This window comes from Notothenia rossii, assembly GCF_949606895.1.
Source record: "Notothenia rossii genome assembly, chromosome: 7".
Taxonomy (NCBI): domain Eukaryota; kingdom Metazoa; phylum Chordata; class Actinopteri; order Perciformes; family Nototheniidae; genus Notothenia; species Notothenia rossii.
In genome coordinates, this window is record NC_136905.1 from 16,598,267 (window position 1) to 16,620,079 (window position 21,813).

The 21,813-nt window shown below is 41.2% G+C and overlaps 1 protein-coding gene across 1 annotated transcript in view; it reads right to left on the bottom strand.

Annotated features, from left to right (window-relative positions):
• Positions 1–1,410: 1,410 nt before the first annotated feature.
• ephb6 (eph receptor B6) overlaps positions 1,411–21,813 on the bottom strand; it is a 35,426-nt gene continuing 15,023 nt past the window's right edge. Inside the window, exons 3-19 of the mRNA XM_079693941.1 lie at positions 21,452–21,724; positions 19,569–19,738; positions 19,188–19,483; positions 10,608–10,763; positions 9,980–10,251; positions 9,332–9,413; positions 8,494–8,618; positions 8,250–8,412; positions 5,985–6,099; positions 5,839–5,894; positions 5,624–5,740; positions 5,283–5,530; positions 4,950–5,168; positions 4,706–4,855; positions 3,825–4,009; positions 3,546–3,704; positions 1,411–2,915 (exon numbers count right to left, since the gene is read on the bottom strand). Of these exons, the coding sequence (XP_079550067.1) occupies positions 2,810–2,915; positions 3,546–3,704; positions 3,825–4,009; positions 4,706–4,855; positions 4,950–5,168; positions 5,283–5,530; positions 5,624–5,740; positions 5,839–5,894; positions 5,985–6,099; positions 8,250–8,412; positions 8,494–8,618; positions 9,332–9,413; positions 9,980–10,251; positions 10,608–10,763; positions 19,188–19,483; positions 19,569–19,738; positions 21,452–21,724 (2,892 nt within the window). The 3' untranslated portion in view covers positions 1,411–2,809. The remainder of the gene's footprint in view (positions 2,916–3,545; positions 3,705–3,824; positions 4,010–4,705; positions 4,856–4,949; positions 5,169–5,282; positions 5,531–5,623; positions 5,741–5,838; positions 5,895–5,984; positions 6,100–8,249; positions 8,413–8,493; positions 8,619–9,331; positions 9,414–9,979; positions 10,252–10,607; positions 10,764–19,187; positions 19,484–19,568; positions 19,739–21,451; positions 21,725–21,813) is intronic.

A 21,813-nucleotide genomic window follows, 5' to 3' on the forward strand; every position in this document is an offset into this window, starting at 1 on the left:
ATCACCTAAAGAATATCTAGGATTAAAAGACTAATGTCACAGCAGGATTTGGAAAAGCTTGTCCATGCTTTTATCTTCAGTAGACTGGACTACTGCAATGGTGTCTTCACAGGTCTCACTAACAAATCTATTAGAAAGCTGCAGCTGATTCAGAACGCCGCTGCTCGAGTCCTCACTGACACTAAGAAAGTGGATCACATCACTCCTGTTCTGAAGTCTTTACACTGGCTTCCTGTGTGTCAAAGAATAGATTTCAAAATACTGCTGCTGGTTTATAAAGCTTTGAATGGTTTAGGCCCAAAATACATTTCTGACCTCCTGCTAAATTATGAACCATCCAGATCTCTCAGGTCTTCAGGGACTGGTCAGCTTTCTGTCCCCAGAGTCAGAACTAAACATGGTAAAGCAGCATTCAGTTATTATGCTCCAAATATCTGGAACAAACTCCCAGAAACCTGCAGGTCCGCTTCAACTCTTACTACTTTTAAATCCAGGCTGAAGACTTTTCTTTTTGTCGCTGCTTTTAATTGAACTATTCACATCTTAAACTGCACTGTAACTTTTATCCATGTATTTTTTATTTTAATGTTTCTTTTATTATCTTTTCTTTATAATGACTGATTTTAAATGCCATTTTCTTAATGTCTTTCATTTTTTGTAAAGCACTTTGAATTGCCTTGTGTTGAAAGATGCTATATAAATAAACTTGCCTTGCCTTGCTTAGAGATAAGTTGGCATGGATGGATGCGGTAGCTGAATACTTTGACCTTGCATAATTATATTTATATTTTAACCACATGAAACCTTCATTAAACATAACATTACATTTATGAACCATTGTCCTTTAGTTAGGCACCAACCCATCAGTCAAAAGGAAGGTTAACTAGATAAGGCTAAATTGCTAATATTTAATTAGGTGTTCAAAATGTGTGTTGTGCTGAGCCTGGTCCATTAAGACTTATTTTTGGCATCTTTTTGGAAGAGAAATATCTTAAAAACGAATTACATTTTTATAAGCCTCAGTGGTACCTAGTGGTGTCTAGTACTTAAAACCAGATGTTAGCATGCTAGCTAAACTAAGATAGTGAACCTAAGGAGTTTGCTAAACAAAAGCAGGGTTAGCATAGTTAATATGAGCTTGTGTTCGCATGCAAACATTAGCATTTACCTCAAAACACCTGTAGTTTCACAGACCTGCTAACATAGCTCTTCGTCCTGTTCCCCTTTGGTATTAACTAAATGTATCTCACATTTTATTTCTTTCAATGTTTGTCCCTATGATGATGCTAGCTTAGGCTAAGTCTAAATCATATTTACTCAAACGCTTAATGAAATGCTACCATTAAATAAATAAAAAACTTAGCTGGTAAAACACTTAACTTGCTCACAAATAACACAAGTAGCAAAATATTAAATAAAATCATATCATTTATTTTACAAATTTGCACAATTATGGAATAGTGGTGAACAAGTAAACACTGCTAATAATGTGTGTAGCCTGACACACTTGTCTCAAACACACACGCACGCACACACACACACACACACACACACACACACACACACGCACACGCACACAGCATGATGTACAGCATAAACCTGATGTACACATTAACATTAACATTAGCCTCATTTACAGCACAGACAGACGACTACATACTTACAAAGCATTTCGCCTCCTTCCTTCAAGTGTTAATCAGATCCGATTTTGTCCGTCTTTCCCATTTCACACATTCACAACGCTTCAATGACTCAGTGTCTTTACTCTAGCAATCAAACAACTAGAAGGTGGAGTGTGAAATGTACACATAAAGGTGGGTGCTGCATGGTTCTGTCTTCATCGCAGATGGACATTGTGTTTGCAGCTGAGGTGAAGATTGCAGTTTTACAGTACATGAGCTCTGAGACAAAAGAGTGAGAGTGAGTTGTACAAACTGCATATGTCTATTAAAATAGGAAATACATGGCTTAAAGTTCTTAAAAGCTTTTTTTGTTTCATTTTAGTTTTTACAATTTCATGGCAGTGACTCATATCTAGCCTCAGGGTATTCGGCTCTGATTTAGGTGGTTAAAAACATTTTGTTTGAACAACTAAACAAACTGTACATTTTGAAAGCTAAAAGCAATACCTTATAGGGCAAACCATAGGCTGCTAGGTAGTATACTGTTTTGTTTCTTGCTAACAGTTTTTTTTTTTAGCATTTGGCGATTAAGGAGAAGGGAAGTGATACAACTTTACAAATAACACAAGAAATATTAGAAAAAGGCTTTGATTGTCTTTACGCAATTCTTTGTGTGGAGAGATCTCCATAAGTATACTAACAAAAACATTTCAATATTCTTTTGTATTCAATGAGGACGGGAAAATGGAAGGTTTCATGGAGGAACAGTAGTTTAAGAGTAGGTGAGAGAGGTAGGACTGCAGGAGAGAAGAAGGCAGACAACAATAAAGTGAATTCTAGTGAAAAACATTGAGGAATGTTCAAAGTCCTCCTTCTCCTCAGAAACTCCGTAACCCCACTTTGACCTGGACTGCAGCTCCCATAGTGCATCTCTCTTCTGTCATTTGTCATGAGTGTCTGTCAGAAAGTCCGATCCTCTTTTTCACAACTCCTTGTTGTAGTGCTGGATGTAGTGTAGAAGAATACACAGAGTGGCACTTGATGCTTTTCCTTGCAAACAAAAGCTGATTCTCTTTTTTGTTTTGCCTGAAGATGTGCTCAACCAAAATGAATGAAACCAGACACAACAAGCAGAGGATTGGGAAAAGCGCAGAAATCCATGGCGCAGGTTGTACTGTCGGTGCTTGTCACACCTCCACCTGCCCCTGCGACAGATAGGCTTTGAGCTGCTGGGTTGCATTGAAGATCTTCCTCTGGTGTCCAAGCAGGTTCACCCCCAGATTATGGATGTCTCTGCAGGAGAGAGCAGAAGAACCGGGGAGTTTAGTTCAACACTTGTTGTTAACTCCACCTGATATTTAAACGTCAGAAATGTTGGGTTGCATGTCTATAAAACCCTGTGGTGGCTCAGACGTTTATTGATGCTTATACTGACTTTTGTAAAATGTTTTCTTTAGTACTTTGGCTTATCTTAATGTTTTCCTTTACTATTGAACTTTCATATGTGCCAGATACATAAGAGGTTCACTTACTTACTTAATTAAGCTCCAGAGAACAGCCTCAGCACTCTCCGGTAATTTGTCTATTTATGTTTAATTATTCTGTTTTCAGCACTGCCTCTCTAATCACATTTACCAGGGAGGACCTTTAAAGCCTTTAACTATTCAATATTCAAATTGTGTATACTTCACATAAGTTTTACTAATGAAGTGTGCTTTAAAACACTTTTGGCATTGTAGTACAGATTCAAACAGTAATAAGAAACTATTTCTTGGTTGTACCTAGTCAAGCACTGCCATGAAACATTTTGTTCACATTGTGGGCAATAACATAATACCTACATCATTTTCAGTGAGACATAAAAGCACACAGTCACTAGCTTCATCTTATCCTAATGTCATAGTGATAACCATCTATACTCACTCTATGCTGAGCCTGCTGACTCTGTCTAACGTGTCCAGGTTTGCCTGATCAAACTCATCCTGATATCTCTCCATCTTCAGCACAAGCAGCCAATCGCTGACTGTCGACACTGACGTTAGATCTGTGGGGGTGGGGCTGAGCAGCGGCTGAGAGCAGCTTCTGTAAAAGGGGTAAGTGTCAAAAAGGAGAGCATCAGAATCTGTAAATATAGAAGGCGGTTTGTCAGCTGCTGCCTTTGATGTGTTTTGGTCAAGTGTTTGCCAGAAGCTGGTGTCTCACCGAGTTGGCTCCACCTTAAGGGAAGCAGGGTGCCTGATGAGGCGGTCCAAGGAGGAGAGGAGTGTGTCGAAGCCTGGCCGGTCCCCTCGCTCCGTCTGCCAACACTGGAGCATCAGGGAGTGGAGGGCAGAGGGGCAGTTGTGGGGGGCGGGGAGGCGATACTGGTCTGCTACGGCCTTCATCACCTGCAGAGAGAGGAAGGGAGATGTTACAGATAAGCAAGGAAGATGGAGTTTTTATGTAAATGCCCTTACATAAAAGGTCACAGACCGCTGAGGGCTATGCAAGAGTGACTAAGAGAAAATTAGGCAAATTAAAAGCTGCTTGGCATTTTCTCACCACTTAAACGGGTGTGTTAAATCAAGAGAGGGAGGATGGTGGTAAAGAACATTTAATTAAGAAGATGTCTACCTTTTTTGCACTGGTACGTTCTATTAGTTCAAAATTATTCTAAACCAAATAGCTGTATTAGTAATTTTTTGTATATTTGTTTACATACTTTGCATTTTGATCAATTAATAATTACATTCAATGGGACAAAAACACAAATCAATTTTTTTCAGTGTGAAATTCTTTATTTACTCAGATTGCAGCTCAAAAGCTGTTATATAATGCCATACTTTTACTTTTATTCATTATATTTGGGGTATTTTAATGCCTTTTTTACAGACTGGGAATATCATGCAAAAAAAAAGGTCTCGAGCTCGCTGCAAACCGGACCCAGCGACTCATAGTCGGTGCAACCAGCGCGACCTTCGTCTTTTGATGGCATGTTATAATGCTGTAGCAGTTAAACTTGCACTTAGGCGAAGGATTTGAGTGCATTTGCATCACTAATATATGAGTTCTTCTGCTGAGGCAACCTTCTCCTACATACTCACTTCTTGATTGCTCATGTCCCAGTATGGACGCTCTCCGTATGACATCACTTCCCACATGAGTATGCCGAAGCTCCAGGCGTCACTCGCCGAGCTGAACTTGCGATGCTGAAAGGCTTCTGGTGCTGTCCACCTCACAGGGATCTTACTGCCCTGATGGAGGGAAGCCAGACAGGGAATAAGTGAACTATGTTGCAAAATAATGCAACATAGATATATAAAGGATACTACATGTTCACATACGTACCAGTGAGGCAGTGTATGTGGGTATGTTGTGGTCCATGCCCCTCATGAGTCGGGACAGTCCAAAGTCGGATACTTTACAGACCAGGTTGGAGTTGACCAACACGTTCCTAGCCGCCAAGTCCCTGTGGACGAAGTTTCTTTCAGAGAGGTAACGCATCCCTGCACCGACTCCTCTGAGCATCCCGATGAGCTGGAGGACGCTGAACTGGCCCTCGTTCTCCTGAAAGAGTGAGGAGGGCAGGGCACAGGAGAATGGGAGAAGAGGAGATTTTTGGGTATTACTAACATGTCAATGTAACATACTAAAGATGGAGAGAGTGTGTCATTGTCTCACCCTGAGGAAAGCATCCAATGGCCCATTCTCCATGAACTCTGTGATGATCCTCTCTGGAGCCGAATGAGTGATCACACCCTCCAACTTCAGTACGTTCGGATGGTCAAACTGACCCATGACCCCTGCTTCACTGAGGAAAATCCCTTTCTCTCTGTCGGACGCCCCCCAGCGGATAGTTTTCACTGCAACCAGCACCTCCCTGCGACCCATTGGACGGTAGCGACCCCGAGAAACCTCCCCAAACTGGGCTGGAGTGGAGAGGAGGTGGAACAGATTACACATTAAAGTACCAATCACAAAACTACAGAACGATATAAAAGAAAAAGCAGCATCATGCCTACCTGCACCGATCACCTCCTCAATCTTCACATGAGTGGGATCGATCTCACTGGCAAACTCTTTGACAGCCTCACTGGGGTCCTCATAAGTGGATGGGTCCACATAATACTTAACTCCACCTGAAAAAAAACGTTTTCTGAACTAAGTCTCTAAAAATCCGATTACTTTGCTGCTACAAACACATTTTTTAAATTAAATTAAATATGATTGTGCTCACCTCTGTTGCTGATGTACCTCTGGAGTCTGTCGCTGTACGGACTCTCCCTCCTCTTACTGCAATGGGTAAAGAAAATTCAAATGTTCCATGATTAAAAAAATGTATCGCACTGTTTGTCTGATCATGCGAATGGATCGACAACATACCTGCGAAACACCACAACAACCACAATCGCTGCCACCACCAGGAGAAAAGCTGCTCCACCCATCACTGACCCGACCAGCAGAGGAAGCCGATTCTTGATCTGGTGTGAATGTTCCTCTGTGGGAGAAGAAGTGAGAAAACTATCAGCTGCTGATGAATCATTAACAGTGTTGTTTAAGTTATCCCAGAGCTGTATAAAATTAAAAACACGGTTGTTACTGTAACTGAATAGATGTGCTTTAATGAGTACAAACTATTCCATTTAAAGTGCAATCTGAATATTGCTCTAAACTACAGAATAGTCCACATTTAGAAATGTAACTTTACTTTGATTTTTTTTTTACTTTGAGGTAATCTCCGAGGGTTTTCTGGGAAGCAGTTTTAAAGATAAAGAGTAGATTACTCTGGTGCAGGGGTAACCAACACGGTACCCGCGGGCACTTATATTAGTCGCCCGCAGGGGCAAAGTGAGTCGCCCACGGGGCATGTTCTAAAAATTGCTCGCCAAGCAAATCCAAAATTTAAATAATACACAAAACAAAAAAGGAAATGTAATTAAAAGAATCTACCCTATGCATAAATGAAACCTCAATCAAGTTCTTGCTTGATTTGCGGGACCAGCGTTGCAGTCGGGAAGAAAAGCAATGTGGCAGCTCACCGCTTCATAAGGAGTTTGACCTTTCCTTCTGGCAGAATCTACACAACACATCAGCCCCATTGAACACAGCTGTGTCAGCCTATACAAAACATGAGGGGCAGAGTTTTACTCTGTGTGTGTTGCAACTTGCATATATATTTATTGCACTTGACGCACACACACGCATGCCGTAATTTCCACTGGGGACAGGGGGGACATGTCCCCCCCACTTTTCGAAATCCTGTTTGTGTCCCCCACTTTACAAATATGTTTATTATTATTTTTTAACGCAAGCCGTCATCGCCACGGAGGAGCACATAGCCTCTATGAGCGAGCGAGAGAGAGTTAGGGAGCGAGAGAGCACACCTTTATCTATTTAATATAGATAAAGTAAGAAGTCATTCCAATGTGTACTATAGGACAGTCAAATGTTTAAAAGGGGAGTGATTAGTAAAATATGCATAAATAGAAAGAAAGAATGCTAACTAGGTAACATAAGATAAGAATAAACTAGTTGAAATGGTTTGTTGTTGGTTGTGATCATATTCTAAAGATGTTTGGATCATTGAAAAGTATACAGAGTGTTGAGAGCTGTATCCATAAATTCATTTTGTGCTCAAAGTGCACCAGATTGAGGCATTTAACTTCAACATTTAAAAAAATATCTTCCGGGGGGAGCATGCCCCGGACCCCCCTGGAGGATGTGAGGTCCACCCTCAAATAAAGCTGGTTAAAATAATTAAATTGCATACATGTTCTTTTAGTAAACATTGAAAACGGGTCCCACAGACCCAAACAGCACACAAAGGTTAAAGGTCAGCATATCATAATGTGAAAATGTGCTAAATATATACACTGCAAAAAACAAAAAAAGAGGAGTAAAAGTAGCTCACGACAAAAGTCTGGTGACCCCTGCATTAGATGAAAATAAAGGACATTGCATTGAACAGAATGGAACTAAGGAGGCTTTCTCATAAATATAAATAGTACATCCACTTTAGAGAACATTGTTTGAAACAAACTTTAAACTGCTTATTAACAATATTTCCTATAGTCTCTTTCTCATACTTTTATAATATTTCGTTTTTAATTATGATCTTCCAAACACTAATAAAGGCACAATGAGTAGGACTTACATCCATCGCGGTTAGAAAGACAACATTCAAAAGCCCCCCTAACACTAGCCAAAGAGTTAAGCAATATTTAGTCTAGCGCGCTAATAGGCAAAGTATTTGTGTGCAGACAGGAGAATTGAATGTAGCCTCCTCAGCTTCCAACTCAGACGACCCCAATTTCCGTGTCAGCCGGGGCCGGACAAACCTCTAGGGAAGAAAAGGCCGTGGAGCGGCAGCTGGAGCAGTGAGAGAGCGAGAAGCAGAAAAACTGCCAAGAAATATCCCGAACACAGCAGTATGAAAAGAGAAGAGAAAATAAAGGCAGAGGAACGCGTCTCAGCGTAAGTGATGAGGGAGAGGATTATTCTGATTTTAATCTAATGTTTTTTTAGGAAAATTAAACGCATTGTGCCTTTAAGGTCTCATATGGTCAATTCTACCAGCTCAGTTGTGTGTAAGTGCAGTAAAGCACTCTTACTGTACTTCATTGGTTTTACAATAAAGGGGTGCATTACCCAGAGGCAGCGTGGTGAAGTAGATGGTGTTGCTGTAGGGCCCGTAGCCCCGTTCATTTCGAGCTCTGATCTGGAAGGCGTAGATGGAGCCGGGGATCATAGAGCCGACGGTCACCGTGTTGGTCTCACTGTACACACTCGCTGCACTGTCCACATCTGAACCCTGGGGACACAGGAGAGGGACATTTAGAGCTAAGTCTCATATATTTCCGTTTATGCAGTTGTGCGCCATGTTTGCATGTACCTTGTCATAGTATCTGAGCTGGTACTCCAGGATGTCTCCATTCGGCCTGTCCGGCTGAGGCCACGAGAGAGTGATGGAGTCTGGGGCTCGGCTCAGCTGGTGCATCATGGGAACTGTGCTGGGAACTGTGGGAAAGAACAGATGTATGAGAATAACGCTTCCCTGAGAGATGTGATGAATGATCATTAAACCCCATTAACCCACAACAATAAAGCAGAAGTTGCGTTGGAGGGATAGTGACCAGAGGGGGGCAGTGTTACAGAATGTGCCAAGTGTATTTAGTAGAGCATGAGAGTGGAGTCTTCATGGAGCAGGATCTAGTTACAGTCATTGTGCCGGCCGGTAAGAGGAGTTAAAGGAAACTTTCCGGCATTCCTTTCATTTGAATCAATAAACTATGAGTGCAGCCACCAGAACGTTTGAGATAATTTAGGTTAATGGAGACTTTTTAATCAATCATGATAACTTTTTTTGGACAATCTCATAGTGGTATACTTTCTCAGCACAATGCTCTATTCTCCTCTCCTCTTCCCACTCATTTACTTTCATCTCTTTCTGTCCGTCTTTTTGTCTTCCCATCTCTCATTTCTCCCTTTCTTCCTCCGCAGCGAATATAATGGGATGTGACAGGATATTGTAACCTCGAGCAACCCCCGGCCCAGAGAGCAGGAAGACAAAAGATGGAGTACAGAGAGGGATAGAAAGAGAGAAACAGAGACAGAGAGGGAGAGAGAAAGGCTTCAAACACACACACACCCAGTATCTGCACAAACATCAACATCAGATCATCTCTTCTCTTTCATCTCATCTGTTTCATCCTTTTATGTCCCGTGCTCACCTGACTGGCTCGTAGTGAAATTGATGCTTGTGTATCGAGCTGGAAAAGGACTCAAAGCTGACACCTCATTCATGGATTGCACCTGTCAATAAGAGGAACACACAGACGTGACATACAAAGCTTTTTTCTATTTACATTTAGGACGTGCTTTAGTGTTTGGAAAACAAAGCCTGACACATGCAGCTGTGTCGGCCAGTAAACAAACCCCAGTAAATAGGAAATAACTGCCCTTTATGAATAAGAAATATGCTATGATTTAGTCCGGTTTCTCCAAGCTAAATAATAAATGTGTAATTATGAATGTGGAGCTTATGGAATAATACGACACAGAGGACATGCCTGCTCTGTGGCTCCGGGAAATGTTTCAATAATCATTGTGTGAAACTCTTTTTATCCAGGAGCTAGGTGAAAATAATGGATGTTCGTTGCACAAGGACCTTTAAAATGAGCAGTCCTTGAAATGTTTCTCTTTTCACAGAGAGTTAATGAAGAAATGTTCCAATTTGCTTTATTGATATAGTCCAATCTTACTCCAAATAACCCAAATAGCAAAAGGACAGAAACTGTTATCACTGTAAACCTTACTCTCATAGACAACTTAACAGGAGATAACCATGAGTGCCTTTAACAGACAGTTTCCAACGGTACCTGTATGAGATAAGTGACTCTGGTCAGCAGGTTGTTGAGGGTGACCTTAGTGTGTTTCAGGTTAGTCTGGGTGGGGCTGAAAGTGACGCCCTCTCCACACCAGGAGCAGGCCGTGGGGTTGGTGAAGGTGGCCGAGGGGCAGATGCGGCACACCACCCCGTACCACACCTCGCTGCGGCCCCCCATGTCAACCGGAGGGCGCCACCTTAGGGAAACCCCGCCATCGGCGCTCTCATACTCCCAGGACATAGAGACCGGAGCAGATGGAGGTGCTGTGGAGACGACAAAGAGAGAGAGGGAGGAGTTTAACATACATAATGTACCCGACGGACACTTAGATGGAAGCATCTGCTAAAAAGTTTAAGATATGAAAGTAGCTGCTTGCTGGCAAAGACATCTAACAAAGTTAAGTAATGGAAAGAACGTTATAAAAACTAAGTTCAGCGGTGACATAATTTAAGTGAGCAGGGAAACTAAATACTTAACAGTTTCCATTATATTGTGATAAAAAAAGATCCTGGTCGCTGACTGTGAATCTGGGTTCTCACAGTCTGAGGAAAGTGACAAATGAGGAATGAGGCCCCTTGAACACCTCCCAGAGAGCCAGGCGTAAACAAACAAAGCTCACTTGTGCAGGCAGAGGAGTTGGCGTCAATGGCACCCCGGTAAAAGCCGCTGCGACATTCACACACACTCGACCCCTCCTGGCTGGTTCTGCTGTTGGGGGGACACACCAAGCAGGGAGTGGAGCCCGAAACGGACTTGAAGTAGCCCACCGGACACGCTGCAGAGAGACACAAACACACACAGGAAGGGGTGAGCTTCATCCTCAGTTTAAAATAAAATGAAGTGTTACTCTGAGTTACTGGTGTTCTAAGGTGTATAAGACTGTCTCTCTAATGGTTTAACTACAATAACACATTAGGCAAGGCAAGTTTATTTATATAGCACCTTTCAACACAAGGTCATTCAAAGTGCTTTACAAAATAAAAGACATTAAGAAAATGGCATTTAAAAACAGTCATTAAAAAGCAAAGATAATAAAATAAACATTAAAAGAAAAAATACATGAATAAAAGTTAGAGTGCAGTTTAAGATATGAATAGCTCTAAGAGCAAAGGAAGCGGTCTAACAATGAAAAATGTAGCAGAGCAAAAACTAAAATGAAAAAGTGGCAACACAAAAGCTGGTATTTTATCGTCTGACAGAAGAAAAATGAAAACAAAATAAAAAGTAATATAGTATTTTTACAATTCAAACTTAACAAAACACCTGACAAAGTATTTTCCCGGTCATAAATCAAAATTAAATCCGCTTTTCAAAAATGCTTTTTTGAGCGCATAGGAACCCAATAACCCTTTCAGCTCTCTCAGCTTACTGCAGAATGCCCTCGGCTCAGAAGTAATCAATATAGAAAAATTGGGACTTCATGAAATATATAAGACAACAGTATTTCATGATCCTGTTTTATTGTTTTGTTCCCAAAGTGAAATACGCCAAGCTATTTTTATGCAGTGCATCAATTTCATGTTGGCTTGTGGTTGTTTCCCTCTGAGTCAAAAGTTCATTTAAAACAAAACGGCCTGTTGTTTGTTGTTGGTTTTTGTCCAGCACCGTCATTTACTTGTGTTTAAAGGAAGTAGCTCACAAAATCAGCAAAACCACCGGTCAACAAACAAAAGTTCAAAATGACCACACTGACTCTGAATCACTGTTTCAAAGCAATCCGACATTTTGGAAGAAAACACTTTCCACTTTCTGGTGGAGTTTTAGGTGAGAAAAATGTATACAACTCTCAAATCTGTCGACTAAATGTAAGGCTTAAGCTAGCAACATGTCAAACTACTGTATCTGTTAGAGGTGGGAGCATTTACTCAACACAAGAAGAACAATTGAATTTAAATAAACAATACTTGGAGTGGAATGTAGAGTGGAATATATGAAACCTCTCTCATAGAGGAAGAAATGGAGCAGAAACTCAATAAGAAAGAACAACACACACACACACACACACACACACACACACACACACACACACACACACACACACACACACACACACACACACACACACACACACACACACACACACACACACACACACACACACACACACACACACACACACACACACACACACACACACACACACACACACACTGAAAATACCATTTGAGCCTGCGGGCTGTTTTACTGAACTGATGTGTTTAACGTGGACAAATCTGTGAAACGCGGCGATTGTTAATGCCAACAGCAGGACAGCTGAGCGCTTAGGTCGAGCAAACACACACTACATGTCGCTGCTCCTGCCTCTTTGTGGGTCTGCTGCCCTTTATGTGTGTGTGAATGTGTGTGTATGTCAACTAAAGGTTGCGTCGTTCAAAGAGAGGTACCTTTATCCATGAGCTAAATGTGGAGTTTGTGAGTGTGTATATTTTCATTCAGAGATGCTTCCTTGTGTCTTTGAGTGTGAAAATGGCCCAACAGGAAACGCCTGAGTCAGCATCTTTAAAGAAGGATCCTCTCATATGTTCTTAAACAGCGTTAAAGGATGAGAGTGGATCTACCGGTATGTCTGTGTGTGTATGCTCCTTAAGGTCAGTGGGAGTGAACCCCGCACCTTGTTTATATAACCCTGTCGGGAAGATTTATAGAATTTGACACACTGTATGTGTGTGTGGATGCATGTGTGTATACTCGGTGGTGTTTCGGAGTAGAAGATAAGGAGGAAAGAAGTGAAAGAGGGTAAAGAATAAACATATAAAAGGCTTTCTGTGTTCTCACTCGACTCAGGGAGCTGACTTTGCTTTCAAACAGGTGTGAAGGGGGAAAAGGGGGAGACGGAGAGAAGCAAAAGGATGTTGAAAGACCACAGAGGGAGAATAAACTAGGAAAAGGGGAAGAAGTGAACAGTGAGATGGATGTAGGATGAGCGGTTGGATTATGTATGTGAGCGCCAGATGATGGGAGAAAAACGCAGAAACACAGATAGAAAGAGGAGAGCAGAAAAACCTTCTTCCTCCGTCTTTAATGTCCTTGCTGCACATTAGCCCACGTGTTCTCTGACGGCTCTGACACGGAACATGACTTTGCTACAAAGCCTCTCATCGCCCTACGAGCTCCGGCAACAACTCAACCCCCTCCTCCTCCTCCTCCTCCTCGTTCCATCTTCATCCACCTGATTACAGCAGCCAATGAGAGCACGAGTCCTCTGCCCTCTTGCTTGATCTGCAGCCCCCATCCCCCCCTCCGCCTACAACCATCCATCTCCCAGCTGTAAAGTTGACAATTCAGGACCATTATGAGCAGAGACACAAGTAAACCCAAGAGGCAGGGATTGAATGACATATAACCGGTTTACATAACAAACCTACAAGGACTGATTACTCATAAAATACATCTGCAGATACATTTAATAGATTCATGGCTCAAAAACGTAGCTTCTCAAATGGGGTGATTTGCTTCTTTCTCCTGTTCTTTATCATCGTTAACTAATATTTGAGGGGTTTTGACCGTTGTTCTGCCAGAGACCATTTAAGGATGTCATGCTTGGCTCTGGGTTATTAAGATGGGCGTTTATTTTTGTTATGGAATGTTTAAAAAACGTAATAATAAATTGGTAAATTGAGAAAATGATACAATTAAAATGTTAATAAATTACAGCTCTAAGGTAAAGGTTAATTTATTTATAGAGCACATTTAAGACTTAAAGCAATTCAAAGTGCTTTACTCTACTAACAAATCTGACAGATCTACTGACAAGTCAGAAAGTACCTAGTACCATGACAATTTTAAGAGTGGGGAAATTAAACAATGGAAAAAACACAATAACACAGAGAAGATTGATGGATTATTAAGAGGATTACATGTGAAAAGGATTAGCCTCGAAGTCTACCTGCAAATCAAATTACTACGTGTTAAGAGAAGAACATAAATCCAATTGAAACTAACATTGAGATGAAGAGAAATAGAAAACTGCAATGAGATGAGTACCTTGATGTTAACATAATACTTGGTTTGTAGATCACTGACCCAATTTCTTTTTTCTCTTTCTCCCTCTCCCTGTTTCATGCGCTCATTCCCTCTTTTGGCTCGCAGCATAATCTCTCTCCCTCCCTCTCTCTCGGACACACAAACACACATAAGCTCGCTCACAGATGCGCCCAGACTGAGATGTGAGTACACGTGGTTCCAACGTTAAATGCCTTCCTCTCTTTATCTACATCCTGTCATTCACTGCAGACAAAAACAAACGATAAGCACTGAATCGTATGAGTTCATCTAGTATTGTCCTTTCCATTATATATTGTAGGCTTCAGCCGCACAAAGCCATGTGTGAAAACAAGCAATCCTTAGATATTCTCATATAAACCAGTAGCAGTAGCCAATGAGCCATACTGAAGCTTTTCCCTCTTCTCAAAATATATTGAAAAATGAGTGCACAATATTAAATTCCACAATATGTGAAGGACAGTTCACACACTGGATATCGCAAGGTCCAAAAAGATAATGAGGCAGCTTTTTGTCCATCGAAGTCTTGAAAATGAACAATTCAGAGATGACACAACACACATTATACAATAGTATGTGGAGCTTTAATTGTATCTGTATATATATATATATCGGTTTTTTTCTTTCAAATGGATGTTCTCATGACCTTATCCCTCATTATAGTTTTGTATTTAAATAAAACATAAGCAAGTAGTTACCGAGAAACATTAATTGTATTCTATCAATAGTTAATAATATGTTGAGTTGTGTCTCTGTGTGGTTCTGTGTTATGTAAGTCCACATTCATTCTTTTTTTAACTCTTTTTAGGTTTTTCCCACAAGGAAAATTTGACTTGTTAGCTTCTACTAGCTCCACTAGTCCCTACCTCTAACTGTGTGTGTCTGCTGTCTGTCGAGAACAGATGTACGCTGAGTTTTTAGAGCTTTTTCGCTCAAAACAGCTGCTTCCTGCTGGAAATGCTGCTATGAGAGTATCAAAACAGTAAAGTTGACAGACTGCTAAACAGCTGAGCTGAAGCCGGGGGATCATTCTCTGTAGCGTCATGACTACAAGTGACCCTTCACATTAGCATATTATCATTTGATATATAACTGTAAAAGACCAGATTTATGTTTCTGGCAGTGGAGAGCATTCAATGAAACAACCTTTAACATGACGTAGGGAAATAAAACGTACAAAAAGTATTAAATTGAATGGGAATAGGCCACCGTTTTTTATCCTTAACGCCTTCCTGAGTTCAAAAACATCTTGGCTAAAAAAAAAGATGGATAGAATAACATTTAAAAGGCTGATTATCAATGCAGTAGTTGCTCTGATTATCCAATATGTTATATATTCCAGATGCAATGTCATCGCCTGGCTGATCCCCCAGAGACCAGACCCAGAGTCCACCAAACAGTCAATACTGGATCCCATTGATCATTTCACTGAGCTGTGTTTTGCTCCAAACTTGACTTTTATTATCGATTGTCTGAAAAAGCAACTGATTATCAACAACATGGCTAACATGTATCCACTTGGCATATGATGGTGGGTTACTATGATGAAGAATAACTTGAAGTGTTTATATGAAAGAAGAAGAAGAGGAGTGGAAGAAAAGTCCTGTCTGCTCAGAGTAAAAATATCCATGCTGTTTGGTCAAACCCCATCACACTCAAAAGGATATCCTAAATGCAATTTTACTTTCCCCTTGGCTAAATGTTCTGGGGTTTTTTGTACATAATGTGCCTGAGGATGGTTAGTGGATGTGTCTGTGCTAAGAGGGAGCATTCTGGGTGACAAAACGGGACAAACTGACATGATGAATATTTCACTGCCAGTGGGCACGCAACAGAAAAATACCAACACAGGTCCAAATGTACTCAGAGCCCATTTGAAAATTCGGGATTAATCCTTGTCCCAAATCCTCGACAGTGGCTTAATGTTTGAGAGGAATCAAACGGAGGGAAGGAGCTTGTCAGGGGACGATGTACTGCCAGCTTGGACCAGCTCCGGGAGCCCAAAACTAAAGGACTGTTTCATGTTTGGCTGAACAGGTGTAATTGTGTCTCATGCTCGGTCGTGTTTCCGCTTGTTCTCTCCGCCTCTTCGTCTCCCCTTGTTGGATACAAATGTCAAAGGAGGAAAACATCAGACATTTGCTGCGTGTCTTCTGCATCTGTTCTTATCTTTTTTCAGGAGACTGAATACAATTTCATCCAAAAACTGAGCTCTGAATGTCACAGCAAATATACTGAAGCACAATGTTCTTTCTAGACTTTCTTGTGATAAACAGCTTCATAAATAATCTAGGAATGATCTTTTAATGCCTTGCAGCCAAAATGCCAGCTGTGTTTTTGTAAGTTCTTGATATTCAGTTTGCTATTTAATTCATCATCAGGCCAAATGGTGAAGTGTTGTTTTGGTGAGTCTGAGTTATCAGAATAATAAGACATCACACATGTAGTAGATTAACAAGCAAATGTAGCTTTCACACTAGTTCTTCGCAAGTGTTGATGTCAGTTCAAGTGATTCATTTTCAAACATATAAAATACTCTGAACTTAAAACGTGTGAACAAAGTTGTGATTACATGTTTTAAGTCGAAAAAAGGTTGTCAATCATCTCACAGTGATCAAAGAGGTCAAACATGAACACAAACTTTTCTGTTAAAGTTGCATATGTTTTGGTTATTTAAAATTAGAGCTTTATCTATATGTTTTCACTAGTTTAAGTGGGTATACATGTCAAGCATCTGCATGTAACAATCAGCATTTAGCTTAATTTTGATAAAAAAAACAAAGCAAATGATAAAGGGAGGAGTTTAAAAGAAAAAACCAAGAAAGTCTACCTTATTTCTTCAGTTTTAGAGTCTTAAGTCCTTGCCATGATAATCCACTTTCACAAATAAAAAATACATAATGCGCCTCTCAAAATAGAAAGCTATTAGAGCCGTGTGGAGTTAAAGGCAATCATTTAACGGTGATTTTCTTTTTCATATGAGATCAAGAGGAGGAGGAATCTCCAGTAATGTATTGGTCCTTAAAAACCATGTCTAGCGTTAGGGGGCAAAGCTGCAGTTTGTCACATCAAACAGCATTCATTCTCACTCTAGTGATTTAGTTGAATAGCAAGATGCTCAACACAAAGACAGAAAGTACGTTCTGAAAGGGTCATGGTTAATGTGCTAAATAATGTGTATAATGAGATGCATGCAGGTTAAGATGACACACTTTTAAGTGGAATTAAATGTCAGTTAACTTCCTTTTAAAGTGTTTTTTATTCTCAGAAGTGATAAACAAAGTGCAGAATGTCTGTAATTATAGTTTCCAACCAGTTCAGTGCAGTGCAGTCTATCATTTACTAATGTAGTACTATTATTAAATGTCGTTGGTGCTTAATTCAAACAAGAACAAAATGTACAAGTTTAAGTTATTACGAAGGTTTGGTGCAGAGAGAAGGAAACTGTTAATAATTCCTGATGACTGCATCGCCAGTTAACTATCTGCCTCTTTTCTTAATAATCCAGAGAGGACAAGAACGTGATCATGCCAATCCACGTCATTATTCAGTGAAGTGATCAACAAACCATAATCAAAGGAGAGCTGGAACAAAAAGCCGAAGCAGCTTGGGCAGCGATGTTTCAGATCGTTCATAGGCAGGCAGTGGAAGCTTGGCTCTGGCAGATGAGCTGTCTTCAGGGTTGATTTGTCAGTAAATATCAATCAAATACGGACAAACAGAAGTGGTGGGCAGACTGCAGATGTAAAGCAAAAGAGCATGAACCCATTTCACAGCTGACTTGGCAGGATTGGAGGATTAATTGTGATGAAGGGAGTTAGACTTTGAGGGCCCCAATGCGAGGGAGCGGAGCAATTATGGCCATTGAAATTCTTGGTGGACTTCAGTTTTTCACTTAAATCCCGCCGGCATTCGCAGACATATGTGGAACGAACATATCAGCATCTCAGCAGGAAACATTTGTGCGTCCTCCTCACACGTGGACACACTTCCGCTTTTTTTCCTTCACGCACTCAGGATTTTTTGCAACGCTCAGTTCTTTAAGTCATTAAGTTGCATCCTCCTATCTTTCACTCTCCCTCCACCTCTCCCTGTTTTTTCCTCCACTCCCCCTCTCTCCCCCTGCGGTTTCTGTCACTTGTTCACAGACGAGTGGCCATTACATCGCCATGACCTAAATGTGTCACGTCCCTCTCACTGTGGCTCTTTCCCTCCCTTTCTCTCTCTCTCCTCCTGCACTCTCCCCATATCCCTTGCTGTCCGTCTGGACATCGCTCAAATTGTTCCTACTTTTTTCCACACTCACACCCGCTTTAAGAAGTTAAAACAATTGTGAGCAGTTTTGCAATTGCTGACCCTATCTCTTCTTTCCCCCTCTCCTCCTCTCCTCTCATCTACAGTAAAGTTAGCAGTAAATTACCATAGAGCAGCTTTGTATTGCCGACTTCATGTCTGTTTTATTTATGTATATGAATGTATATGCAAATGTTACATCACCACAAAGGCACTGCATGGATACAATACTGTCTCTTCCCTTCTTATCTGATCCCCACTCGAACTGCGTGCCCTCGTTTCCCTCTGGTCTCTACATCAAACTCAGTTGTGTATCAGAGTGACAGCAGCTCCTTCCAGTATTGATCCAGACACTTCGTATCTCAGCAAATACCAAGAAGAGAACTGACAGAAACATTGGCACAACAAGTTGACGGATCACAGGTATTACCTTTTCGGCATTTTATATCAAATGTGTTCTCGAGAACAAAGTCACAACTTTGTGCATTTAAAGGGGAATCCCACAATATTTAGCAACAGGTTATGTTGAATATTAGGGCATTTGCTTTTCAACTAGAAACTTACAGTCGTTCATCCTAACCACTGTGTGTATCAGTATGATAATCAAGATGATAACTGTTTAACAGAAAACCTGCATTATAAACTTGAGTCTTAACCTAGTTGCATGATGGGAAGTGTAGGAGCCAAGTAGAGACATAAGTCTGGATATCTCAGTTGGTGCTGCATGACATTTCTATTTGATGTCTCTCACCTAACATCATGGAGGTGCATTAGAAAATAACAGGAATGCTTTTTAAACCATTAGAAAAAGGCTGATATACTGTGGCTTCTATACATACAAAAAGAAATGGTCATGGTGCTGAAATGACCCACTTCCATATCAAGCTGTTTTCCTCAAACTTACCCAAGCAGGCCGATCCGTTGAGGTTCTGCTCATAGCCTTCATCGCACACGCATCCTCCAACAGGAACCATCCACTCCCCTTCAGCATTGCAGTGCATTCGAGGGGGCGTGCCTCCTTGTATCTTGCTGTGGGGGACACACGTGCCGCTCAGGGGAACTAAGGCCGTCGCCTCTGCGCCTGAGGGGGTCGCCGGGTACGACGCCAAGTACATGCTTGTGGCAGGACAGCGCCGGTAGAAGACAGACACCCCCATGAGAGAAACGCATGCTCCACTGTCTACGACGGCCAAGACAAATCTGCAAACAAAGGTCATGTCAGAGGATGAAGAACATTCAGACCCTTAGGAGTGATGATGTTAGTCAAACATGAGCAGCACATTACCCATTGCGCGTGAGCGGCGCAAAGCTGCGAGTCTTCATGTTGATGCGGCTGTATCTGTCGGGCTGATACTGGTGAGGTGAGCTGGGCTCCACTTTGGAGAAACTCTTATCAGCGGCGATGGTGTCGATCTTCACCCAGCCCTCTCTGTTCTCCTTCTCCCCGTTGGACGGCTGTGGTGAGGAAATCACATAGCGGACAGCAGATGGTGGAGAGAAAGATAATTAGTGGTCAAGAGAAAAACAAAATGGCATGGAGAGAATGTGTGGTCACAGGACGGAAACAAGAGGAAATGATGGGGGTTCAAATAAGTTCGTTGATAGATGGATAAGGCTTGGAAATATATCGTGCAATAACAAGAGAGAAAATGACATGATTAAAAACTAGCTCAGAGTTTCGCTGTAATTTTCCCAGGCAAAGAGTTGTTTCGTGAGAAGAGTAAACGTTGACTTGGATGTATGCAGGTCCCAGTGGGGGTTTGCGCTAAAGTCCCTATGAAGACTTTCAGCGCTGCAGTGCTTCCTGACTCTCCTTTGATTCCTCATCAGGCTTTGATTTGCATTTTTAAAAGCATCTTGCTTCCCTCAGGAGAAATGCATTCATCTATACAAACACATCATACCTCCCACTGTGACTGCGACTGCACACACAGCTCAGGCAATTTCAGAGTAAAAAAAGGCCCATTTAAAAAAACTCAAAACATAAATAAATAAAACACCTTTGGAGACTCTAGTCCAAACACTGAGTCCTGCACATGGTCACTGTCTTATAATGCATGCCTTAAATATGTAATTACTGGGAGTGAAAGACAATTTCTGGAGACCACAGCGGAACGTTTTTTGCATTTTGTAAACCACAGTGTTCAACAAGTATGTGCTTAAAGAGGCCATCAATCTCAACAGCTTTTCTTGACAAGCTTCACAACAATCAGGATGATTGAACAATAACTCCTTGTCATGGGATGATGAAAGGTTTGCTGTGTTGGTGTAACTTGAGTCTAACATCAATGAAAATTGTATGTTACTTTGCCTTATATCTGTGTCTGAAGTAGGGCTGCACGATATTGGAAAAAACTGACATTGCGATTTTTTTCCCCCCCTGCGATATATATATATATATATATATATATATATATATATATATATATTGCGATATGAAAACATACAGGAATTGAAGAAAAGACAATTTTTTTTCCCGCAAATCATCTTTTCTTGAACTTTAATGCTATACAATTGGTATTTTTTAAACTATATTTAACCGTCATGGACGTCTGGATCTGTCTGGTTATCAGAGCAACCAGCTGAGCTAGCTCGGTTAGCAGCGCCGAACTGCCCTGGAGAAACACATGAAACGACTTTATTCAGTGTTTTTACCTTTAATCACCGGGTTCGTTTGCTTTGGAGATTTGATAGTGATTGGTGGTTTGCTGTGCATGCAGAGCCTGCATGTCACTCACTCAAGTACCCCTGACATGAGAGCCGTGCAAGTTTTCCTTTTGTAGCAAGCAGCAAAATAATTGTAACATGACGTGTTTGAGTTCATTTGCCTACTTAATATCACAAGTCCTAAAAAAAAACTAAAAAAAACAAACATTTTTTTCTTTTTAAATCGCACGTCCTGCGATGTGAATATCGCGCATGCGCATGTCGCGATTATCGTCACGACACGATATATCGTTCAGCCCTAGTCTGAAGACAACAGGAGTTATTTAGATTGTTTACTAATTCTAATGAGGATGCTGAGCTGCACCTTTAAATCTTAAGAAAAGTATTTAATGTTGCTGTAACTTTAGCTTTTTCAACTTTAATAAAACTAAAAATGCCAAAGAGAAATGTTATGTACATAATAATAATAATAATAACAAAATAATACAAAATGTTGGTCACCTCAGCGGCCCAGGTCCTCTCCAGCTCTCTCTGGGTGTCGGCCTGTTTGTAATACAGGGTGAGGGTCTCTCGGCAGGTGGGTGATGGTGATCGCAGGCTCGCACAGTCCCGCACTGAGAACCGCAGGGTGACAAACACCCGTGGAGCCGAGTGGCGGGACAGGAACGGCGTGGCCAACCAGTTGTCTTGCACACGGGGATTTTGGTTGACATTACAGACCTCGAATGTTCGTATGAGCTTCCCCCGGTCGTCCAGGACACTGACTTCATCCCACTGAGAGGCACAGAAACAATATTATGAGCTTGTGTAAACTCTACTTTGTAAAACAGAAACATGATGTTAGGCAGGGAGAGCTAGAATCA